General features: G+C 40.0%; 1 protein-coding gene across 1 annotated transcript in view; it reads left to right on the top strand.

Moving 5' to 3' along the window:
• The first annotated feature begins 297 nt into the window (after positions 1-297).
• LOC129778491 (large neutral amino acids transporter small subunit 1) overlaps positions 298-21,497 on the top strand; it is a 35,296-nt gene continuing 14,096 nt past the window's right edge. The window contains exons 1-4 of the mRNA XM_055785411.1: positions 298-680; positions 18,361-18,985; positions 19,059-19,403; positions 19,468-19,636. Coding sequence (XP_055641386.1) covers positions 18,537-18,985; positions 19,059-19,403; positions 19,468-19,636 — 963 coding nt within the window. The 5' untranslated portion in view covers positions 298-680; positions 18,361-18,536. The remainder of the gene's footprint in view (positions 681-18,360; positions 18,986-19,058; positions 19,404-19,467; positions 19,637-21,497) is intronic.

Here is a 21,497-nt window from a genome sequence, read left to right as displayed (position 1 = left end):
CTTTCAAAGCAACGTGCATTCGTAATTTTTCGCAGCAAAAGCTTGGGAAGTTCTATCTATCGTTCTGATTGGTTAGCGAAAAAAGTTTGCAAAATTCGCATAAATTTTCCTTCATCGTTTCGTCGGATTCATCGGATTGAAAAAATAAGCTTCATAAAATAAAACGCGTTCAGCCCGGTTTACCCACGATACTCAGAAACGACAACCTCATTACTATCCGAAAAACCATCAACTCTGTATTTATTTACGTTCAAATTCGACCGGCTGTCAGCAAATTGCACATGCAATTCACAGCCGTTCGAAGAGTGCATTTGTGGGCACGCGAGTGGGTATGCGAGAAGCGTTTGGAATGCAAGAATCGAAAAACAGCACGAATTCTCGCAAAGCCGCGCCGCAGTCATTCGTTTCGCGACCGTCGTTCATTGAGCGTGTTGAATGAGAAGAAAACGTGCCGTTCTCGCAGAAAACACACCAGAAGTAGCGTACGTCGGGAACGCGGACCGAGTGTGCTGCCGTCTTGTTTTCGTTTCGATTTTTCACTCGTGCTTTGAAGGGGAATAAATTCCGAGTTTGTGCAAAAGACAGAAAACATGGAGTGAAGCGTTGTGTGTTTTGAAAAATAGTGAACTGGAAACAGAGGACGCCTATGGAGTAACTACTGATCGCAACAATTATTTAAGGTATTGTTTTTTTTGCTTGAGGGGAAAGTTGGAAAATTTAGTCCTGTGGACATAACCTCAAACGAGGTGAGGAAGAAAATTAAATTGCCGATGTCATTCCTTGCTGTTTGCAAAGTTGATGTCTGAGCGATCATTTCAAATCGAAATATGTCCTTTTTATCAGATTTTTTCTCTTCGTCTTACGGAATGTTATCCTGCATTGCGTCAGCTGTATCCTACTAGTTATCCGGATATCCTTTCATTCAAATCAGACTGGTAATTGAAGCCCTCACGAAGTATTTACCGTCAGCATGTGTTCATTCGAAGAACGTGATATGATAATGATTGTGGAGAAATACAACGGCGGCTATGTCAACTTTCTATTATTAACAACAAAGTATTACAAAAGAAACAAGGCACGCACGCGTAGCGTAGCTTAATCGCACCGCCGTCAATTATTCGATGGTTAAATTAGAGGAAGACAGATTGCAACAGATAGCTGCTGAGCTGCCGAAGCGTCTGCTTCCTATGCTACTTGAACACGATTGATGGAAAAGTAATGCTCTGCAAAATGTGAAGGCGGATGATTAACCTATCTTTTCATGCTATTATCAGTCTTGATCGATGTCATTTCAAATATGTAATACTCTTTTCAATTTGTTAAGTTGTAAGATATTGTTTTGGATCACGATGCTTTCTCAGTGCGTTCATCTGGGATAGTGGCTTGACAGTCAACAACTTGAACTTGAGTCAAAAATTCTCAACACAAGAATAAGGTCGAATCAACTTCAAAAGAATTAAACGATACGATAGTTTCTGTCTATGACAGTGATTGTCCGCTGACAGCGCGGAAACAGTTCAACAGAGCTAAAATTACTTTGGAATGATCTCAATACAGGAGCACCCTAACCGAATATAGCAGAGAACTAGGACGATCTACACGGAAACCTGGGTAAATAACTGCGGAAGCATTGAAAGTACCCCAATCGTTGCCAGACGCAGAAAGACTCTTGCAAAAGACCACTCGAACAGGCTAGGTTCCCTTAAAAAGAACGATAGTTCTTTGACGAAATAATGCCACAATTGGAAGAGAAGTTCAATTCACTGGCTTCTGGCAGAAACGATCAGCTGAGAATTTTATCGATACTTCCTAATTCATGGTCGTCAAACAAAATCGCGGAAGAGCTCAATACACCATTGTACATGTTTAAGCAAATGAAAAAACTAGTACAAGATCAGGGCATTCTTTGCAGTTCTAGTGCGCAAAGTGGACATGGAAATGATGAAACAGATATATTCAAAGTTAGCGAGTTCTATAACAGTAATGATATCAGCAGAACAATGCCAGGAACTAACGATTTTGTATCTAAGCTTCGAAACAGTAAGAGAGAGTATGTCCAAAAGCGCCTTTTGATGATGTCTCTCAAAGAGGCGTTCATAATTTTTCTAGATTGTTGTTTTCTAGTTGAGACCAAAGCACTGTATATTACATGATAGTACATTAACCCACAATGTTCGGTATGTACCATTCATGAAAATGTAAAACTAATGGATAACAACTTGTAGTTTTTCAAAACGGACGACAGATTGCAATCTTCGTGCTTGTAAGGATTGTGTTTCCAAAACATCAATTCATGAAGAAACAACTCTTCTATTAGAGAAAAGCGGAGAAAAAAATCGTTTTTCAACAATGGCTGACCACGGACCGTTGCAATCTGCAAATTATTTTGAAACCAATCGATGAATTTGTGCCGTATTTCGTTGATAAAGTAGACGAACTCATAAGGCATGACTTTATTTACAAACAACAGTCTGACTTTAAAACAAATAGCAAAGAGAGCAAGTCTTGCCCAAGATTACGAAAACATAATCCAAACAGCACTAGAGCTTTATGATTGGGCAGTTAAACAAAATGACAAATGTACAAATGTATGAAATAAAGACCTCTAAAAGACCCATTCAACATTTTCATTATTATTATTTTTTTTTATTTTGGGTTGGCTTTCTGCGCTGAAAAAAAACTTAATTTCAATAAAATATTGAAAAAGTTTTTGTTAGAAACACTTTTTTGCCTCAAATATGCACAAGTTGTGATATATGGAAGAGTTGTAGGGCACATATTTATCTACCATTTCGACAAAATCTGAGATGACCATTTTGAGAAAATCGACTATTAGTTTTTTGAAACCGTTTTTTTTTTTCAGTGTAAGATTTCCAAAAATATTTTTTCAGTATTTTTCTGAAAATTCAATTATTTTGCTAAAATTCTTCCCTAGATCACTTTTTTTGTAGGACGTACCATTTTCGAGTAAAAAAATTTTATATAAAAATGGTCAAACATATTTGGCCCTTTCCATGTGTTAGTCTAGTCATATTCTGCTAAGGTGTTAAAGTTCACTCTTTGCGCTGATGATTGATGTTTTTATGCATAATCGTTCAGAGAAATACAAAAACTTATTGTTTGTTCCCAGTATTGAAAAAACAAGATCAAGTTAAATTATCCCATGTTGATATTCTAGACATAACTGTCCCACCATGAATGTTTAAGCTCGTAATCAAGATTGATCGATTCAAGTAAGGGGATCTTCTCACATTTCATTAAACAATAGTTTACTGCTTATAAGAAAACCTGTGTATTTCTAAACTGAAATGCTTAAAGCATCTGGTTGACAAACGTAATAGAAAACTTTGATCGCGTTTTCCTCAGTTGCTGATTTTGAAACATGAGACAACTATGCGTAGAACGGCAGTATAATCGTGACATAAAATGCCATCGAAAGTGTCTCACAGAACTTGAAAGTGCAAGCAAGTTGCTGGAGTTGGTTTTTACGAGGTCCAGAGTAAAAAAGTTGATGGGTCTGGGCCTAGGGGCACGGACTGGATTTTGACATAGGACTGTGATACTGTGATTGTGAATAGGAATTGCATTTGAACTGAGTTTTCTCATTGTTTCATTGCTCTTTTGATACATGAAATGGAATGTCTTAAAAATGTGCTTGAGTATACACTTTCGAACTTCTGAATCAGCAGCCAGTTAAATTCATTAATTGCATTTTTTACATAATCAAACCACATGCTCGATATAATGATATGATTCTTGTCAAATTTTTGGGGAGAATCTCCGAAAGGTGGAACCATCCAATATCATTTTCAAGACCATTCCTAGATCATCCCTCCATTGATTCTGCACACTGATAAATGCCTATTTTCGGCAAATCGAGAATAATTCATAATACGCAAATAATCACATTGTGACCTAACGCCAAATTGTAGGCAAAAAGATTGCTCGTTGCGTTGTGGGGTAAAACGAGTGACAAGTAAAGTCGAAATAACATACTCAAAAACAAATTCAAATTGCAAAAAGCAAAAAACTCGACGGATTGTATCCGAGACACGACCGCTTAGGACGTAGGACTACGCAATATTTTTTATAATTTTTTTGGTTTAACATTTCGGATATTATTTGCGAATACGTCGAAATTTTATAAATAACCCTTCAAGAAAAAGTTCCGGAGACCCTGAAAAGGTTTAATGGCTTGCGCGGTTTTGTAGAATCATTTCGAGGAACAACGATTCTCTCTTGCCTTTGCGAGAACAATACACTAATTGGTCATATGTCGCAATTTGTTTCTTTATTTCAATGCACACATTGCACTGAGTATTTCACGTGAGGCATCTTCCGTGCATCGCCATTCAACAAGCATCAAACATGCGTCTAACAAAGTTGCAGCGATAAAAATAAAAATGATGAAATGTTCGCTAGCGTTCACAGCTCGAAGGGAAACATAAAACACAAAACGAGCAGAATAAGGGACCTTTGTTGTTTCGGGCACAGCAAGATTCTAAGAATTTTCCTCAGAGGAGATGCAATACTTATACCCTAGCCTTCGTTGTTTCTATTCTAGCGACTGCATAAGTTGCACGTTATTGACAGCTCTGTTCGGGAAAGCACACAAATGGACAGAACAAATGTATGGGGAAATGGGAATGCTTCCAATTTTCATCAATGCGTTTGAAAACTCTTAATGAATCGTTACATTTTTCGTAGAGTTACCCCCTATATAGAAATCAGATATAGTCCTATGTCAAAACGCAGTGAGATCCTTTCAACAACAAATATAAATCCGCAGGTGCCGATGGTATTTTTCCAGCCCTGAGAATCAAAGCTAATTGCACCTCTATTCGAGATTTTTAAGTCTGATACTAGAGCACATTCCTTCCATATGGAGACTCGTTAAAGTTGTCTCCATTCCAAAAGCTGATAAACGTGATAAATCACTCCGAAATACATTCAGACCAGTGAGTCTATCATAAATACTGTTGAAAACTACGGATAACAATAAAGTCGGTATTCATGTCCAAATGCCCTTTGTCTGAATATCAATCAGGTGAAACCACAGTCACAGCGTTAAAGGGTGTGTCACATCAAATTGCATCACGGAAAAAACGCTGTAAAAATTCGCCCAGTAGACCGATCCTTTCGAAAATTTTAGACAGTAAAATAAAAACTATTAAACAACTTTTGGCATTTTCTTTTTATTCATACTTCGAGCCCAAGCCCGTTTGCTCGCACCTTCCTCTTTACCCCGTCCATAAGGTTCTGTACAACGTCAGGTTGTAGTTTTTTTTTAACAGAAATCCATTTTCTCTTGAAGTCCGCCTCCGATTTGACAACTTTTGGGTTCTTCCGGAGGGCCTGCTTCATAATCGCCCAATATTTCTCTATTGGGCGAAGCTCCGGCGCGTTGGGCGGGTTCATTTCCTTTGGCACGAAGGTGACCCCGTTGGCTTCGTACCACTCCAACACGTCCTTTGAATAGTGGCATGAAGCGAGATCCGGCCAGAAGATGGTCGGGCCCTCGTGCTGCTTCAATAGTGATAGTAAGCGCTTCTGTAGGCACTCCTAAAGGTAAACCTGCCCGTTTACCGTGCCGGTCATCACGAAGGGGGCGCTCCGCTTTCCGCAAGAGCAGATCGCTTGCCACACCAAGTACTTTTTGGCAAACTTGAATAGTTTCTGCTTGCGAATCTCCTCCGGAACGCTGAATTTGTCCTCTGCGGAGAAGAACAACAGGCCCGGCAGCTGACGAAAGTCCGCTTTGACGTAGGCTTCGTCGTCCATTACCAGGCAATGCGGCTTCGTCAGCATTTCGGTGTACAGCTTCCGGGCTCGCGTCTTCCCCACCATGTTTTGCCTTTCGTCGCGGTTAGGAGCCTTCTGAACCTTGTATGTACGCAGGCCCTCCCGCAGGGATCACGTCTAAACTGCTCAACTACGCGCTTGTGATCTTTTTCACTGACGGAGCATCCATTTTTGCCGTTCTTCACCTTCCGGTCGATGGTTAGGTTCTCGAAGTATCGTTTTAGTACTCTGCTGACCGTGGATTGGACGATTCCCAGCATCTTACCGATGTCCCGATGTGACAACTCCGGATTCTCGAAATGAGTGCACAGGATTAATTCACGACGCTCTTTTTCGTTCGACGAAATTTTTCCAAATTTACGAAAAATTGACAGTGAAGCATGGCCAACGTGATCTATACACTCTTATCTGATTATAAGCGAAAGCTGAAGATATAATTCCTAAAAATTAAATTTCTACAGCGTTTTTTCCGTGATGCAATTTGATGTGACACACCCTTTACACACGCTTTTGACAAAAAATTGAGATATCTCTTTTGTCAAAAGAAACTGCATTATGATATTGAAGGTGCATTCGATAACGCTTCTTATCTATCAACAGTACAAGCTGTGAGAAAAAGACATTTTGATGACTGTATAGTCGAATGCATCCAAGGCATGTTGAACGGGTCGTCGAAATCTGTGATTGCATCAAAAGGAGGAGGTTCTATCACTTATCCTTTGGCCACAAGTTGACGATCTTCTTGGATGCAAAATGGTTCGAAGTAGAGATGGGCGAGCGCTCACGAGCCGCTCATTTGAGCCCATCTCTACTTGTGCTCACACATGTTTCCTTTCCTGGGTGCCCACATTCGTTAAAAAGCCAGTCATTATCAGAAATTGAGCGTTGTACGGGTTGCTCAAAACCCAAAAAAAAAACAAAATAAGCTTATGTTTAACTCATTAACTCAAAAAATCAAACAGCAACTTTTGCCGCATATGGTCGAACTCACTCATTGATGCCACTGCGAAAGCGAGTCGGTCAAGGCAAATACAAACGAAGGCTGCCGGTTTCTCACGAAGCGTATCAATTAAGACAGCCTACTTTTAATGAGTTGATGAGTCAGTTGATCTTTGCCATCGTCGATTATTGACCAACTTACTTTGTCTACCAACTTGCTTCAGTAGTGGAGCGTATTAAGATACAGAATGGAGACATACCTAAGCATCATATGAGCACTACTTAGAATAGGAAACTTTGTCCGTGTCAACAAACCCGAACAACAAATTGACCTCGACCTATAAACGAAACTTATCAGCTCCTGGTTGTTGTGACATTCCATTTGTGAAAGGTCCCGACCACGGAAAAAACTTAATCTTTTCAGCTATCATCGTACTAGTAGAAGTTTGTGTTCCACGCACGCAGTAGCCCGTTCGAACGTTTACGGTTGACAAATTTTGCTGACAGCCAGAGCATGATGCTTGTCACCATCGAAGTTGGCGGCAACTTTGTGTTGATTAATCAACCGGTCGTATCAATTCCATCAATTGACACTGAAGTTGAAGTTCAAGTGCAACAATTTGCTGCATCGACAGGGGACATTTGTGAATGGGAGAAATATGCGAAAAAAACCGGTATTTTTAAGCCACCTTTTTTGATGCTGTTGTTGGGATTCTTTGTTGCCTGTTTGTGTCACCAATCGCATATTTAATCAGCCGTTCGAGAACATGGTGTTGGCTTTACATTCTCCACACTCCCACACACGGCGAGGTCATATGACCGCTACCTTGCCTGTTCGCTGTCATCTTTAAGCATGGCGCCTCGCAAAACAAATATATGTACAGACAAAAAAGGAGATGCAAAATTATGTGGGTCAATCGAAAAGAGCGCTTTTTCGCCGTATTTGATATTTGGTCAACTCATTAGCTTCTTATTCGAGGAATAATTTTCAAACTAATCCGATGACGAGTCCCATCATATAAGCCAATTAGCAAGCGGCTATGAAATTGAGAAGCTGATTTGTCCTACCAGGGTGAGCTCGTTGTTATTGATATCCACAATTATCACTTACCGATTTCTGTTTGCTTCTCACGGTGTGTTCACATTTGTAGATGATCTAGTTTGATAGGTGAAGCAGTGCAAAATACGCATCAGTCACGTGTTTCTGAGATCGCTTGACGCTTGATCCGGCTGGTATCGAATCTGAGTGATTCATATTCATACCTTACGACGTGTTTGATTCAATATGTTTATGCCAATTGCTTGGTTGTGGAATATTAAACAACTGAGTCATACCGCAATTGCACATCATCTCTTTGCCTTATCAAAAGCTTGTTTGAATATTCTCGAATGTTTCTTCTCAATTGTTTTTTCAATTGAATCACACCGGAACACGCAAAAAAAATAATTGTGATTCATTTAGCGCAGTAAATCATGTGTGAATTACGCTGGGTGGGTTACGGCTTTGTAATGCTTGTTTTTTGTTTTATTAACGTAGGACTATTTTCATTTTATATAGAACAACGACCTCTGCATTTGGTAAGCAGTTTTCGTAATATCAGACTGTGTTTGCGACGATGCCAATCTCGTATCGTCTTCAATGTTTAATTTGTATCTTGCTTTGCATTTGATTTGAGGAAGAGATGCGTCCGAGCAAACGGTATAAGACTCTGTAAAGCATTTTCAAATCTGGCAAATCAAAACTGGTTCAGCGAATAAATCGAAAGCCGAAGAACATTTTCATATGTTGGGATGCCCGCAAATTAATTGCCGGAAGGAAGGTATTGAATTAGAGAGACTTTAAACTCTGAGAGTTCATTCGTCTCTTAATTAATTAATTGCCGATTTTTTCTATCACAAATAACGTACATTTTTCATGAGATAAAAATTGTCATAATTGTGAAATGTCAAGCGTTAACTAAACGCCCTAACTGCCACGTTTTGATTGGCCCGATTTGTGCTCCTGAAATTGTAACAGCGATATACGGGTTCCCCAACACCGACTTCAAAGCTTGGGGAAATCGTCATTACAAATACATGCAAGTTGGGGGTATTTTTGTTTCTACACGAGTATTGGTGGCGAATATCATAAAGGGTGTGTCACATCAAATTGCATCACGGAAAAAACGCTGTAGAAATTCGCCCAGTAGACCGAGCCTTTTGAAAATTTTAGCCAGTAAAATAAAAACTAATAAACAACTTTTGGCATTTTCTTTTTATTCATACCTCGAGCCCAAGCCCGTATGCTCGCACCTTCCTCTTTACCCCGTCCATAAGGTTCTGTACAACGTCAGGTTGTAGTTTTTTTTGAACAGAAATCCCTTTTCTCTTGAAGTCCGCCTCCGATTTGACAACTTTTGGGTTCTTCCGGAGGGCCTGCTTCATAATCGCCCAATATTTCTCTATTGGGCGAAGCTCCGGCGCGTTGGGCGGGTTCATTTCCTTCGGCACGAAGGTGACCCCGTTGGCTTCGTACCACTCCAACACGTCCTTTGAATAGTGGTATGAAGCGAGATCCGGCCAGAAGATGGTCGGGCCCTCGTGCTGCTTCAATAGTGGTAGTAAGCGCTTCTGTAGGCACTCCTTAAGGTAAACCTGCCCGTTTACCGTGCCGGTCATCACGAAGGGGGCGCTCCGCTTTCCGCAAGAGCAGATCGCTTGCCACACTATGTACTTTTTGGTAAACTTGGATAGTTTCTGCTTGCGAATCTCCTCCGGAACGCTGAATTTATCCTCTGCGGAGAAGAACAACAGGCCCGGCAGCTGACGAAAGTCCGCTTTGACGTAGGTTTCGTCGTCCGTTACCAGGCAAAGCGGCTTCGTCAGCATTTCGGTGTACAGCTTCCGGGCTCGCGTCTTCCCCACCATGTTTTGCCTTTCGTCGCGGTTAGAAGCCTTCTGAACCTTGTATGTACGCAGGCCCTCCCGCTGCTTGGTCCGCTGGACGAATGAACTTGACAAATTCAGCTAATTGGCGACATCCCGGACCGAACTTCTCGGATCACGTCTAAACTGCTCAACTACGCGCTTGTGATCTTTTTCACTGACGGAGCATCCATTTTTGCCGTTCTTCACCTTCCGGTCGATGGTTAGGTTCTCGAAGTATCGTTTTAGTACTCTGCTGACCGTGGATTGGACGATTCCCAGCATCTTACCGATGTCCCGATGTGACAACTCCGGATTCTCGAAATGAGTGCATAGGATTAATTCACGACGCTCTTTTTCGTTCGACGAAATTTTTCCAAATTTACGAAAAATTGACAGTGAAGCATGGCCAACGTGATCTATACACTCTTATCTGATTATAAGCGAAAGCTGAAGATATAATTCCTAAAAATTAAATTTCTACAGCGTTTTTTCCGTGATGCAATTTGATGTGACACACCCTTTACTAACATTCCTTCCCTTCCCCTGGTGACTATAAGGACGTGGCCGACGTCGTTATTGGCTATTTAAAGCTCGATTCACCGAAACATGTACAATGAGAATGATTTGCTACTCCCAAGCGTCGTTCGGGGTGTTCTTTGTACTGTTTCGTTGGCTCAGGTCAATCACGGAGAGCAACTATGAAGTGTACAATCTACCCAATATCAAGCTCGAGCTCAAGCTCTATAGTATAAAAAGTAGGAGAAAAAAGGTTTGGATGTTTTTTTAAAACTCTAATAGATTTTGTACAAGGATAATTTGTCATATCGACGTAAAAAAAAATATTCCAATTTTTTGCATCAATTCAAAAAAGTTTTCAAAACTGATTTCATTTGTGATGTGATCATTCTTTATTGAACAATAAATCATCAAAGACGAAGGGGAAATTTTTCATTCAAACAAGAATATTTCTGTATTGAAATGTTTTACAAGAACGTTATAGGAATCAAATGATTGGTTGGTAAGACTAATTTATTTTGCCTTTAAATTAGTTGGCAAAAAACTGTGTGTGATTGTGTGATTTATTATTTCTTCCCGATATTCATCTACACACACCAACATGAAAATTTGTTCATAATATATTCAAAAATTTGAGCGTTTAGCTTTAAAATGATGTACACCAGAGTCGCTTTTTGCGGATACGTGCCGCGTAAAAAACGCGTCAATTTCGAAATCTGCGTAAAAAACCGCGTAAAAAACGACCTCAATGTATATCTCATCTCACGGTTACTTAGCGAATGTTCGTGGGTTCAATCGCAGAACTCTTAATTGATGGATCTTCTAATTGACCCTAATTTACAATCGTCTTTCACTGTGAACTTCGATTATATACATGGTTTGGATGGTAAGTATGTTTTCAATATTGGGAAGAATAAGTAGAAGTTTTCATTTATTTTTGTTCTATAATGCTAATGAATATTGATGGCGAAATTTAAAATTTTCTAGAAGTTCAACTTTCATTATTGTTCTTGATGTTTGTGTTTTCTGATGTGTTCGTCACTGATCAGTTTAGACTCTAAGGATTTCCATATGTTTCCAAGACCTCCCAGGTTTCTTCGACTTCAAATCGTTACAGAATCTCTCTTCAACTATTCATGAACCATTCCATAGTATCTGTTGATCATTTTATGAGTAGAATTCGTTTTTTTATAGAATACAAAAGTTGATGTTTTTATGTGAAATAAATGGGAGTGCGAGTAAGATCGGCCCCCTGTCGGGATAAAACCGACTCCTTTAGAGAAACGAATGAAAATTTGTTACAATAATTTCAAAGTATTGAGAGGCTATTCATTAGGATGCCTATGAATATATGGGAAAAAAATCTAAAAGTTACCCCATAAAAAATGTTCACCACATTGAAAAAACACCCTATGCAAAATATCAGCTCAATCGGACTTAAGGGAGAATGGCACAAAGCGGTCAAATTTAGAGTTTTTTGAAAATCGAACAATCATCCAAGCTCCTCGAAAAAAAATTTGATACCAAATGTCTTAAAATTTCATAAGAGGGCACTCTCCCTTAAGTCCGATTGAGCTGATATTTTGCATAGCGTGTTTTTTCGAGGAGCACATTTTTTATGGGGTAACTTTTTGAAATTCGAGATGATCATTTTCATTGGGACCCTACTATCCATATACTGTGTTGACACTTTAAGAGGGGAGAGGGGAGATAGCAGCATATTATGTGAAGTCTACAATAGTTTGAGCCAGGCATAGAAAACTAAGTGTGAACATATGCAAAAGAGAATTACTTTTCAAGAGAGAGTAACTTCATATCAAGGGGTCAAAAGTGGAAACTGCGATGAAGCTAGAGATAGCCCGACTGGAATACTCGTAAACTTATCTGTTAAGTAGATGGTTATAACGAGATTCTTTCTGGGTTGTGGCAGATCTGATTGCGAGTTCCAGTAAATTTACGACGGACATAGGTATTGGGTCCGATTCCCGATCGTTCAAGATTTTTTTCGGGTTGAAAATTTTCTTGGCATACCATGGACGAAACGCGCTCACGTAATGCCTCAATTCATTCATTTGGTAAAATTTTTTCTATGTCTGTGACAAAACCAGTCCGTTTTTTTTTCTTATTTCTTATTATTATCATGCTTAATGGTTCAGTTTTATGCTATAAAAAAAAATCATCATATTCAATTATCTTCCAGATAATTCGTTCAGCTCAAACCTTGTAGGGGAATGAGGTGGGACCATCATTATTCTTCACTATATGTAATTGGGTTGCTCTGATTTTGAATGATATAAAAGCAAACCTTTCATCGATGGACTATTGAACCCCACAGCTCTCGTTGCTGATATAGTCTCAGATCTGCGGAACGAATGGTTCAGAATTCGGTCTAGAAAATTTAATTCGGTACTTATATTTTTCGTATTGAAAGGATGTTTCATGTTGTTTTTTGCCATTTCAAAAACAAGACGGTTCTCAAGATCAAGCAGGTGATGACCAACCTCCGGGTCCGGAGTGAACGTGAGAGTTATGATCCCAGCTTTGGTGAGCATCCACTGGAGATGTGCCGATAAGCGTTCAACGGAGGGATACCATAGGCTCTGGTAGGTTTTTTTTGACATGCCCTGTTCAACGTTGGTTTCGGCTTTTTTCAGTTGAATATCAGTCCAGCTCTGCCGTTTTGTCTTCCAAATATAAACACGAGGTATCTACGGAAAGTAAGGACGCATTTTTCCTGTCAGTAAACACAAACCAGGTGTCAGTTTTATCCCGAATGGACTCAAAATTACTTACTGTAGCCAACTTTCACCTTAACGTTGAAATATTATATTTTTCCTTGGAATAAGCAATATTTGAAACTAGGTAGTGCGGACTGAATCAAAACGACTGTCAGAAACGATCCAATTGAAATGTCAAAAAAGATCCAACGATCAAAAAGGTGTTGTTATGATAATCAACACTATAAAAAAGATGCCGTTCTTGAGTTAAACCGTGAGGAACGGACACCAAATCATTTTTATTTTTAAAGATATGCAGTCAATTTTTTTTTTAATCATTTCAAATATCCTCCAAAGTAGTCTATCAACCTTATTTGGGTGGAGACAAACTCACAAAATATTTGGACGAAGCAGATCTGATCAGCCGTTCTCCTGTGATGATGAGTTATACGTACGTGAGAAAAAGCTTCTTGTATATATAAAGATATATATACTAGCTGACCCGGCAAACGTTGTCATAAACGTTGCCATAAAATTATTTCTAATGAATATATTCGTTGTAAAATAAAAATTATAGGAGGTTGTGTCCAAGATACGACCGCATTGTTGACGTAGAACTACGCTGTTTTTTTATATAAGTCGCTCTTTTATACCTTCGGATGTTATTCAATAATGCTGTGAAATTTTAGAAACAACTGCATAGCAGAATAATTTCTGAATGGTTTTTTCATTGTAGAATCAGTTGACGATAATTGATTGATGATTCATTCTTGCCCTCGCAGGACAATACACTAGCTGATCGTATGTCGCAATTTGTTTCATGTCAATGCATTAAAAATTCATCTCGAACGCTATTCCCTTTTTTGTGGCCTTTTTCGCAATTGACATAGACTCGGCCATAGTCGATAATATACATGTTGCACCAGCACCGTCTCATAACTACATCAATATATCTTTGACACCACATGGAAACAACAACAATGACAACACTTGCAAGTATCAAATATCATGCTACATGTTATTTGAGGGGCTTATAATGAAAGGGGTGTGAGTGATTTCATCGATTTCTCTACATCGACTCTCTCTTTTGGTCATAACTTAGCTGCAAATACATTCCCAGCTGTATTTGAAAATGCGGAAGACAGGTCAGAGCCTCATCTATCGGATTCTATCTTCTTCTTGAATGGCGTTAACGTTCCCTGTGGAACTTTTGCCGTCTCAACGTATGCATTAACTAGCGTCATTTATTAATACTTTAGTTGAGATTTCTTAAGCCATATAACACGCCTTGAATGTATTCCGAGGGGCAAACTCTAGAATACGCGTGGCCTCAATGCAAGTCGAAGGAAATTTCTTTGACGAAAAAATCCCCCGGCCAGAACGGGAATCGAACCCGAACACCCGGCATGATAATGTGAGACGCTAACCACTCGGCCACGGGTGCACCCTATCGGATACTATAGCAAACTCAAATTGGAACGTTTTTGCAATAGAATTATTAACTGAATAAAAAGTTGATGAAGAGAAATCGATCAAGTCACTCACACCCCTTGCATTCTAAGCTCCTCATTTAGTATTGCCTCAGTGGAATCGCACCTCTAGGCATCGTTCGTATAGCGTAAACTTGAAACTAGTAGGAATATAAACACTTCTCATCATTTTGCGCTATTCTCAAAAGAAACGCTTCTGTTAATATTACTGGCCTCGAAAAATGTTACATTACTTTCTCTTGCTCGAGATAAGTACAGCTGTCACCCTTTGTGGAGGAAGTTTTGCTACTGGCCTGCTTGTAAAAAGACTGAATTATGCCACACAGCTTGTACTCTGCTGTAACACCCATCGATGCGAATTCGCTGATGAGTTTGTCAAGAGCGACCGCCTTCACCACCAGTGGGGGGAGCTTGATTTTGGTTGCTGCCTGGGCGTTTACATTTTCGACCGACGCGCCGAAATCGCCTACTTCGCTGTTGTTCGGTGCGGTGTCACATTCGCGAAGGCTCGGTTCAGTGCGAGCGCTTTTCACCGCATCAACACCGCGTGCATCATTAGATGACGCTTGCTTCGAAATTTTATTGCCACTGGCAATGCGTTCGTTTTTTGCAGGGCTCGAGCCTGTCTTCCTCTTCCTCTTGCTCATCACAGGCGAAGCGTCTTATTTATGGACGCGGAAAGAAAAACACACGATACGAATAACGCGAAAAACGAACTGAAAAAACCACACGACGATATCCAAGTTGGATTACCACTGGTGGGGTCCAATCTTAAGCCTGGTTTAGAGTTCCCGTGAACGTGAACTTGAACAGGTGGTGGAATAGTATGATCATTTCACGGTGAACTATATTGCGAACAAACAACTCAAAAAATCGTGGTGAATAGAACGTTTTCGTTCACGTTCACGTTCATATTAAAAGTTCGGCAGTGAACGTGAAGTATATAAACATTGAGTTTCAATAAAGTAATTCGGATAAAATATACAGTTGTTCACGAATCAACCCGAAGCAACGAAGTTTTTCAACCCGTGCAGAGATCTGATTAAATGAAATAGCATCCATATCAAAATTTTCATTGAAAACATGAGAATTGCTAAACATATCCTTTTACAGTTCACGGTGAAATAATTTTCAGAATGTCTTGGGACATTCGAACGTGAACATGAACGAGGAAACATTTTGACGTCTATATTCAACACTGTTTCCACGTTCACGTTCACCGAAGTCGGTGAACTATGGTGAGTTCACCAACATCTCGATTCCACGGTGGAAATTCAGAATCGTTGTGAAATATTGAATCAATCCTCTTTTATCAATATGAATTGCGTTTAAACATGTTTTTTAACTAGAAAATGTTTATTCCTATCGTTTCAAGATGTTTTCCTCGCGTTTTATATATGGGCTGATGAATTATTAACAAAAAAGTGTTTGCCCGCGTTCACGTTCACGGGAACTCTAAACCTACCTTTAGATCGAAACGCAGCGAAAGCAAAGTGAACTGGATTGCTCAACAGTCCGATGCCGAATGAAAGTTTGCCTCAGCAAGATCCACTGTTTATACTCTAGGCAAGTATTCCCCTTCATTCTTCTTCTTTTCCTTTGTTCACAGAGACTACGATTTCCCCTTCGTTGCTCGTTATTGACAGCTCTTTTCGGGAAAGCACACAAATGGACAGAACAAATGTATGGGAAAATGGAAACGCTTAAAGTTTTCATGAATTTTAACCATTTACAAACCAGGGGATTCGGGGGTCTTCGTAGCCACTTGGTTACGCGTTCGCTTACCAAGCGATCGATCGTGAGTTCAAACTCAGGGCCCTCAATTGACCATCTTTGTGTTGTTATAGAATAACTACGTCCACGCAACCATCATCAGCGATGGAAATCGATCCACGGTCGAAATGAGATCGATTCATCCATACAATGCTCTGCTCTGCAAGACACATCGGGCTGCTGTTCTATAAAATAACTCAACAATGATCAATATCAACTGTCTTCGCTGTCCGGTCTGCTGAACAATGGAAGAACAGAAAGAATACCCTTACGCCTAAATGGCTACTACTGTGTGATTTACCATAATGTAATGGAACAGAATACTTAACGCCTAAATGGCTACTACTAACTACTGTGTAATTTACAATTTATAGAAACATAAACATATGTACATGTACACGATTAAAACCCGGCTCTGTTACAGCTAAAATGCTAATGAGCCTAGTAATTAAATAAATGAGATAAAAAAAACCAGGGGATTCGAATGTATAGCACATTGAACAAATCTTAGGGAATTTCCGATTCGTTTAGTATGTAAATCGCCAAAATCCGTTCGCGGCAAAAATAGTTATTGACGTTAACTTTATTTCATAAAAACGTGACCTGTTTTCTGATTTGACACCCTTAATGAAAGACGTAGTTCTACGTCAAAAAATAACTAATGTGTTGTAAGTGTGTTTAAATGTTTTAACGATCTACACATACGTGAAATGTTCGTGACTCTTGTGTTCATACTTGTGTTTTACATACCGAAGAATAGAGCACCAAATCGATGACCACCGACAAAAATTTATAAAAAACGTAAACCATTCCTTGTATTCCATTCCCGATGTATTTCATTTACGGATTAAGGAATATATTTTTGTCGTAAAGTAGACAAATTAAATGAAGAAAATCAATGTAAATTTCGTTGTTGTAAATGTGTTGTTCTTCATCGAACCACAGAACTTAACATTCATATGAGCATTGAATGTTTTGCTCAGCTGAGGTGAATATGACACTGCCGAACGATTTTCCATGTCAAATGTCTGCGTTGTTAATTTTTATGAATGAGTGTTCGTCAATATCAGTATTTCTTCGTTGATATATTGGACATCCACTTTTATGTATTAAAACTATGGTAAAATGTCATACGGTGAGTCAAGTATCTTTGGTGTGATGAATATAGCCTCTCATTTTTCCAAAACCTGTGAAATATTGTTATATCCAAAAAGTCTGCAACCAAAATTAAAAGTATTTTACAGATATGTCTAAATTTACAAACACATCTGTAAATTTATTGCAAGAAATCGCTTGAAAAAATGCATGAATTTGCTTGAAAATGAAATGAATTGAGTCCGCACCACCTAGATTAAAAATTTAAAAAAAAAACAAACTATATAATCGAGGCTAAAATTGTATATAATCAAATCAGTATAGAATCGAATCTGTATATAATCGAGATCGACCTGGGTTTGGACATGCCGTAGGTATTGAGGCAAGCAACCGGTTGCTCTAAGGTTGATTACACGACGGAGAAACTGTATTTCAGATGGGTTTACGGAAAGTCATAGCTTTTCTATGAGATCACTGTTCAATGATAGTATACTCTTCAATACTTACTACCAATACACTTTTCGCGACGTAAAAATTCAGAAATAGAACTGAACTCTCTGATTCCGCATTCTATATGCTAATTATGTATCCCGTCTATGAATCGAGTTCAATGACATAAACTCATTGAACAGGGTCTATAATCAAAGATGGAATATCATTTCATAAATTTAAAAGAGTTGTTTATGTTAGGGGTATTTTGGTGGCAAAATTCTAAATTCAAGAGAATTATATTCTCTATCGCATATTGCATGAACTTGGGTGTTCTCGGATGATTATAATTCCTTCTCCGTAACACACGGTATGCATTCGATTATCGCGCTCGCGTTTTCATGTTCAACTTGCCGCATGTTGAACCAGTTCTATCGACAAAAACGTAGGTAGGTCACGGCGATGCAACACTTTCCTGAATGTGCGCGCGCACACACAGCTGAACGTTTGTGTTTCCATCACCCAACCGGTTACACACCCCTCTCAAGTTGCAGTTTCATTTGGCGCGCGCAAAGCGCCATGCTTCTACCCGCGCCACACTCTTCCACCCAATAATACTTGTTTTCCAATGCTATGCTCTCTCGTGTTGTTGTTTTTTTTTCAACCCGCTATTATCTTCTCCTCTTTCTCAGAGTCCAAGAACGAACGGAACAGCAGGTGGCAGAGCTGGAACGCACTAGATCGATGCGCACCGCAACAACTGCTTTCTTTCCGAAGGCAGCAGTATTGGTGGTAGTGCATTTGCAACGGATCCCCGCAATCAACCGAACCGACACTCCAGAGTAACGCATTTCTTGAGAAAAACAAAATGGTACTGAAACAGAGAACCACCGCGCTGGAGCTGCATTCCCCCACGGAGGATGTGCTGGTCAGTCCCGGCATCGAAAGTTTACCTCCGATCGAGAACGGGATGACTTCCGGCGCGGCTGATGACGGCGATGGCGGCGGTGGTGATGGATCGCGCGTTAAGATGAAGAAAGAACTCGGACTGCTGGAGGGTGTAGCCATTATTCTGGGCATCATATTCGGATCGGGAATTTTCATCTCACCAAAAGGTGTGCTCCAGGAGGTGGGATCGGTTGGTACCTCGCTGGTGATTTGGGTGCTCTGTGGGCTGCTGTCGATGATCGGAGCGCTCTGCTATGCCGAGCTCGGGACGGCGATACCGAAATCCGGAGGGGACTATGCGTACATCTACGAGGCGTACGGGCCACTGCCCGCGTTTCTCTATCTGTGGGATGCGACGGTGATTTTCGTGTGGGTAACAAAATCAAGTGTAAAAATTTTCATTCATTCTGAATGGTGTACAATTTGTTTTTTTTTCTTCCAGACCCAGCACAAACGCCATCATGGGACTAACGTTCGCTAGTTACGTTTTCCAGCCTCTCTTCGCAGCAGGTTGCTCCGTTCCCACATTGGGGCTACAGATTTTTGCGGCCGTCACAATCTGTATACTGACCTACATCAACGCTTACGACGTCCGGGTGACGACTAAGATGCAGAATGTGTTCATGTTCACCAAAATCGGCGCTCTGGTACTGGTTATCATAGTCGGTGTGGTGTGGATGGCATTTGGCGGTACGGAAAATTTCGAAAACTCTTTCGACAACACGGAAACCGATCCCGGAAAGCTGGCGGTGGCTTTCTACTCTGGAATTTTCTCCTACGCTGGATGGTGAGATCAGATCGGATGTGTTTTTTTTTCTCCTAATGATTATTACTATATCGTCACCCTACAGGAACTATCTTAATTTCATGACGGAGGAATTGCGGAATCCGTACAAAAATCTCCCGCGTGCCATCTACATTTCGTTACCGCTGGTTACCGCCATTTACGTGCTGGCAAACATGGCTTATGTTGCGGTCCTGTCGCCGCAGCAAATTCTCGCTTCGGACGCAATTGCAGTGGTAAGTTCCTATTCTGAGCTAAACGTCTCGCATGGAAACGTTCGTTCAAAAAAAATAAAAAGGATCACACAACAAACAAACGAACCACACATTTCGGGGGTTATCTCGGGCGAATTGAATTACTTGACCTGACCTGACACCTCGCTGCGAATTACGTGCGAAAAGTGTATCGGACGCGAGTTTTCGGCACATTTGCTAATGTTATTGATAAGAACCGCGTTTGATTTAATTGAATTAACGCTGCTTGAAAGATAGAGCGATGGTTTGGTTGTTAATCCTTCCGGAAGAGATTATGTTTTAACTCGACTACGCAACAGATCGGGATCATTTCAGTATAACGCAATTTTTGCCATTCATTAAATCATCCGATGGAGGAAATTTCCGTTTCCTGGAACGCACTCAAAGGGCGGTGTGAAACTCGAGTCGTTTGGTCAGGTACAAAAATCGCGGAGTCTAAATCGATCGTGTGCAGCGTTCTCAAACATGTCCGTTAGTGCCATGCTATCGATCATAGCAAGCATCGTAGTTGAACTAAGGAAGGCCGCATTTCAAGGTGTTCAGTACAATTAGGGCAAACCCAGGACTTTTGGTTAGGATATCGCCAAGAAATTCAATGCCAGCCAAATCACAGCCGGAAGAATTCGCCTGTGAGAAGGATTTCGATCTTTTCGGGCCGGTAAGAAATCAAACAGGACACTGAAGCAGAAGCTAGTGGCCAAAAGATTTACCCGACAGAATTGGTGTGTTCTCTTCCGACACTCTAAAGCAAGAATTCCCAAAGCACATAAACAAAAACCTATCTTCCCTATTAATTAAAATTCTTACTTGAAACATTCAAGATACTTTATAAGGTGTGTTATGTTAATCAACTTGTTATTAGAATGATTAATAGGGTAGATAGGGGCGGGGCGAAATGGGCCACTCTTCGTTCGTTCATGTTATTGAACCAATAACACTTATTTTCCATCAGTTGTGTCAGGACTACGCTTAGTGAGTATCTCCGTGAAAACCGTATTCAAATTCAATTGTTTTATAAAGATACTAGCTGACCCGGCATACTTCGTCCCGCCCAAAATTTATTTTTCGTTATCACATCCACGTTTTCTTACTAAGCACACACGTTCATGGGTTCAATCGCAGAACTTTTCATTGATTGATCTTCTAATTCACCCGTTAAAATTATTTTCTACTATAAAATTTCAGTACTTCTACCAAAACTCGACATTATAATATTAGATTATTTTCAGACACAATTCTCGTGCAAGATTTTTCATCCACTTGCAAATAACTTGCAAATGTTTCTCCGTTACATGGAATAAATGTTTGATACTGAAAATATGATAGAATGAAACAGCCCTAAATCGGACAATTCCTTTCTCAAGTTTTGCCGATCCATTTTTATTTACACCCAGGTTTTTGACGTAGGACTACGTCTTTCATTTCTATACCGGGGTGTAAAACCAAAGTTTCGAAAATGAAAGCGTTACGCCGGAGACCGAGATTTTGAGCGTTAATAGCTCTTAAACAACTGAACGAAATGGTATGATAAACACTTCATTCGAAAGATAAAAGGTCTACGCGTCATATACTTGTTTATTTTTCATCCAAAAACTTGTTTCAATAGTCTGAAAATTGCTTTCAAAACAGGCTATTGAAATCACCAATCGGTATATAAGCGAGCGCCGCTCGTAAACCCCCTCAGTTATGATTGAACAGCGATTGGAGCATGTTGTCGCTGTGTTGTGAAGCTATTTTCGTTTATCATGAAAGCGCTAATGAACGGTGTCACCAAGAGCCTGTATGTGCACCTAAGGCCAGAAGGGAATCCATCAGGAGGAGAGTGATGCCACGGTTCCGCTTG

This window comes from Toxorhynchites rutilus, chromosome 1 (genome assembly GCF_029784135.1).
Source record: "Toxorhynchites rutilus septentrionalis strain SRP chromosome 1, ASM2978413v1, whole genome shotgun sequence".
Lineage (NCBI taxonomy): Eukaryota > Metazoa > Arthropoda > Insecta > Diptera > Culicidae > Toxorhynchites > Toxorhynchites rutilus.
Note: the sequence above shows the minus strand (reverse complement) of the source record. Positions and strands in the feature narration are given on the sequence as shown.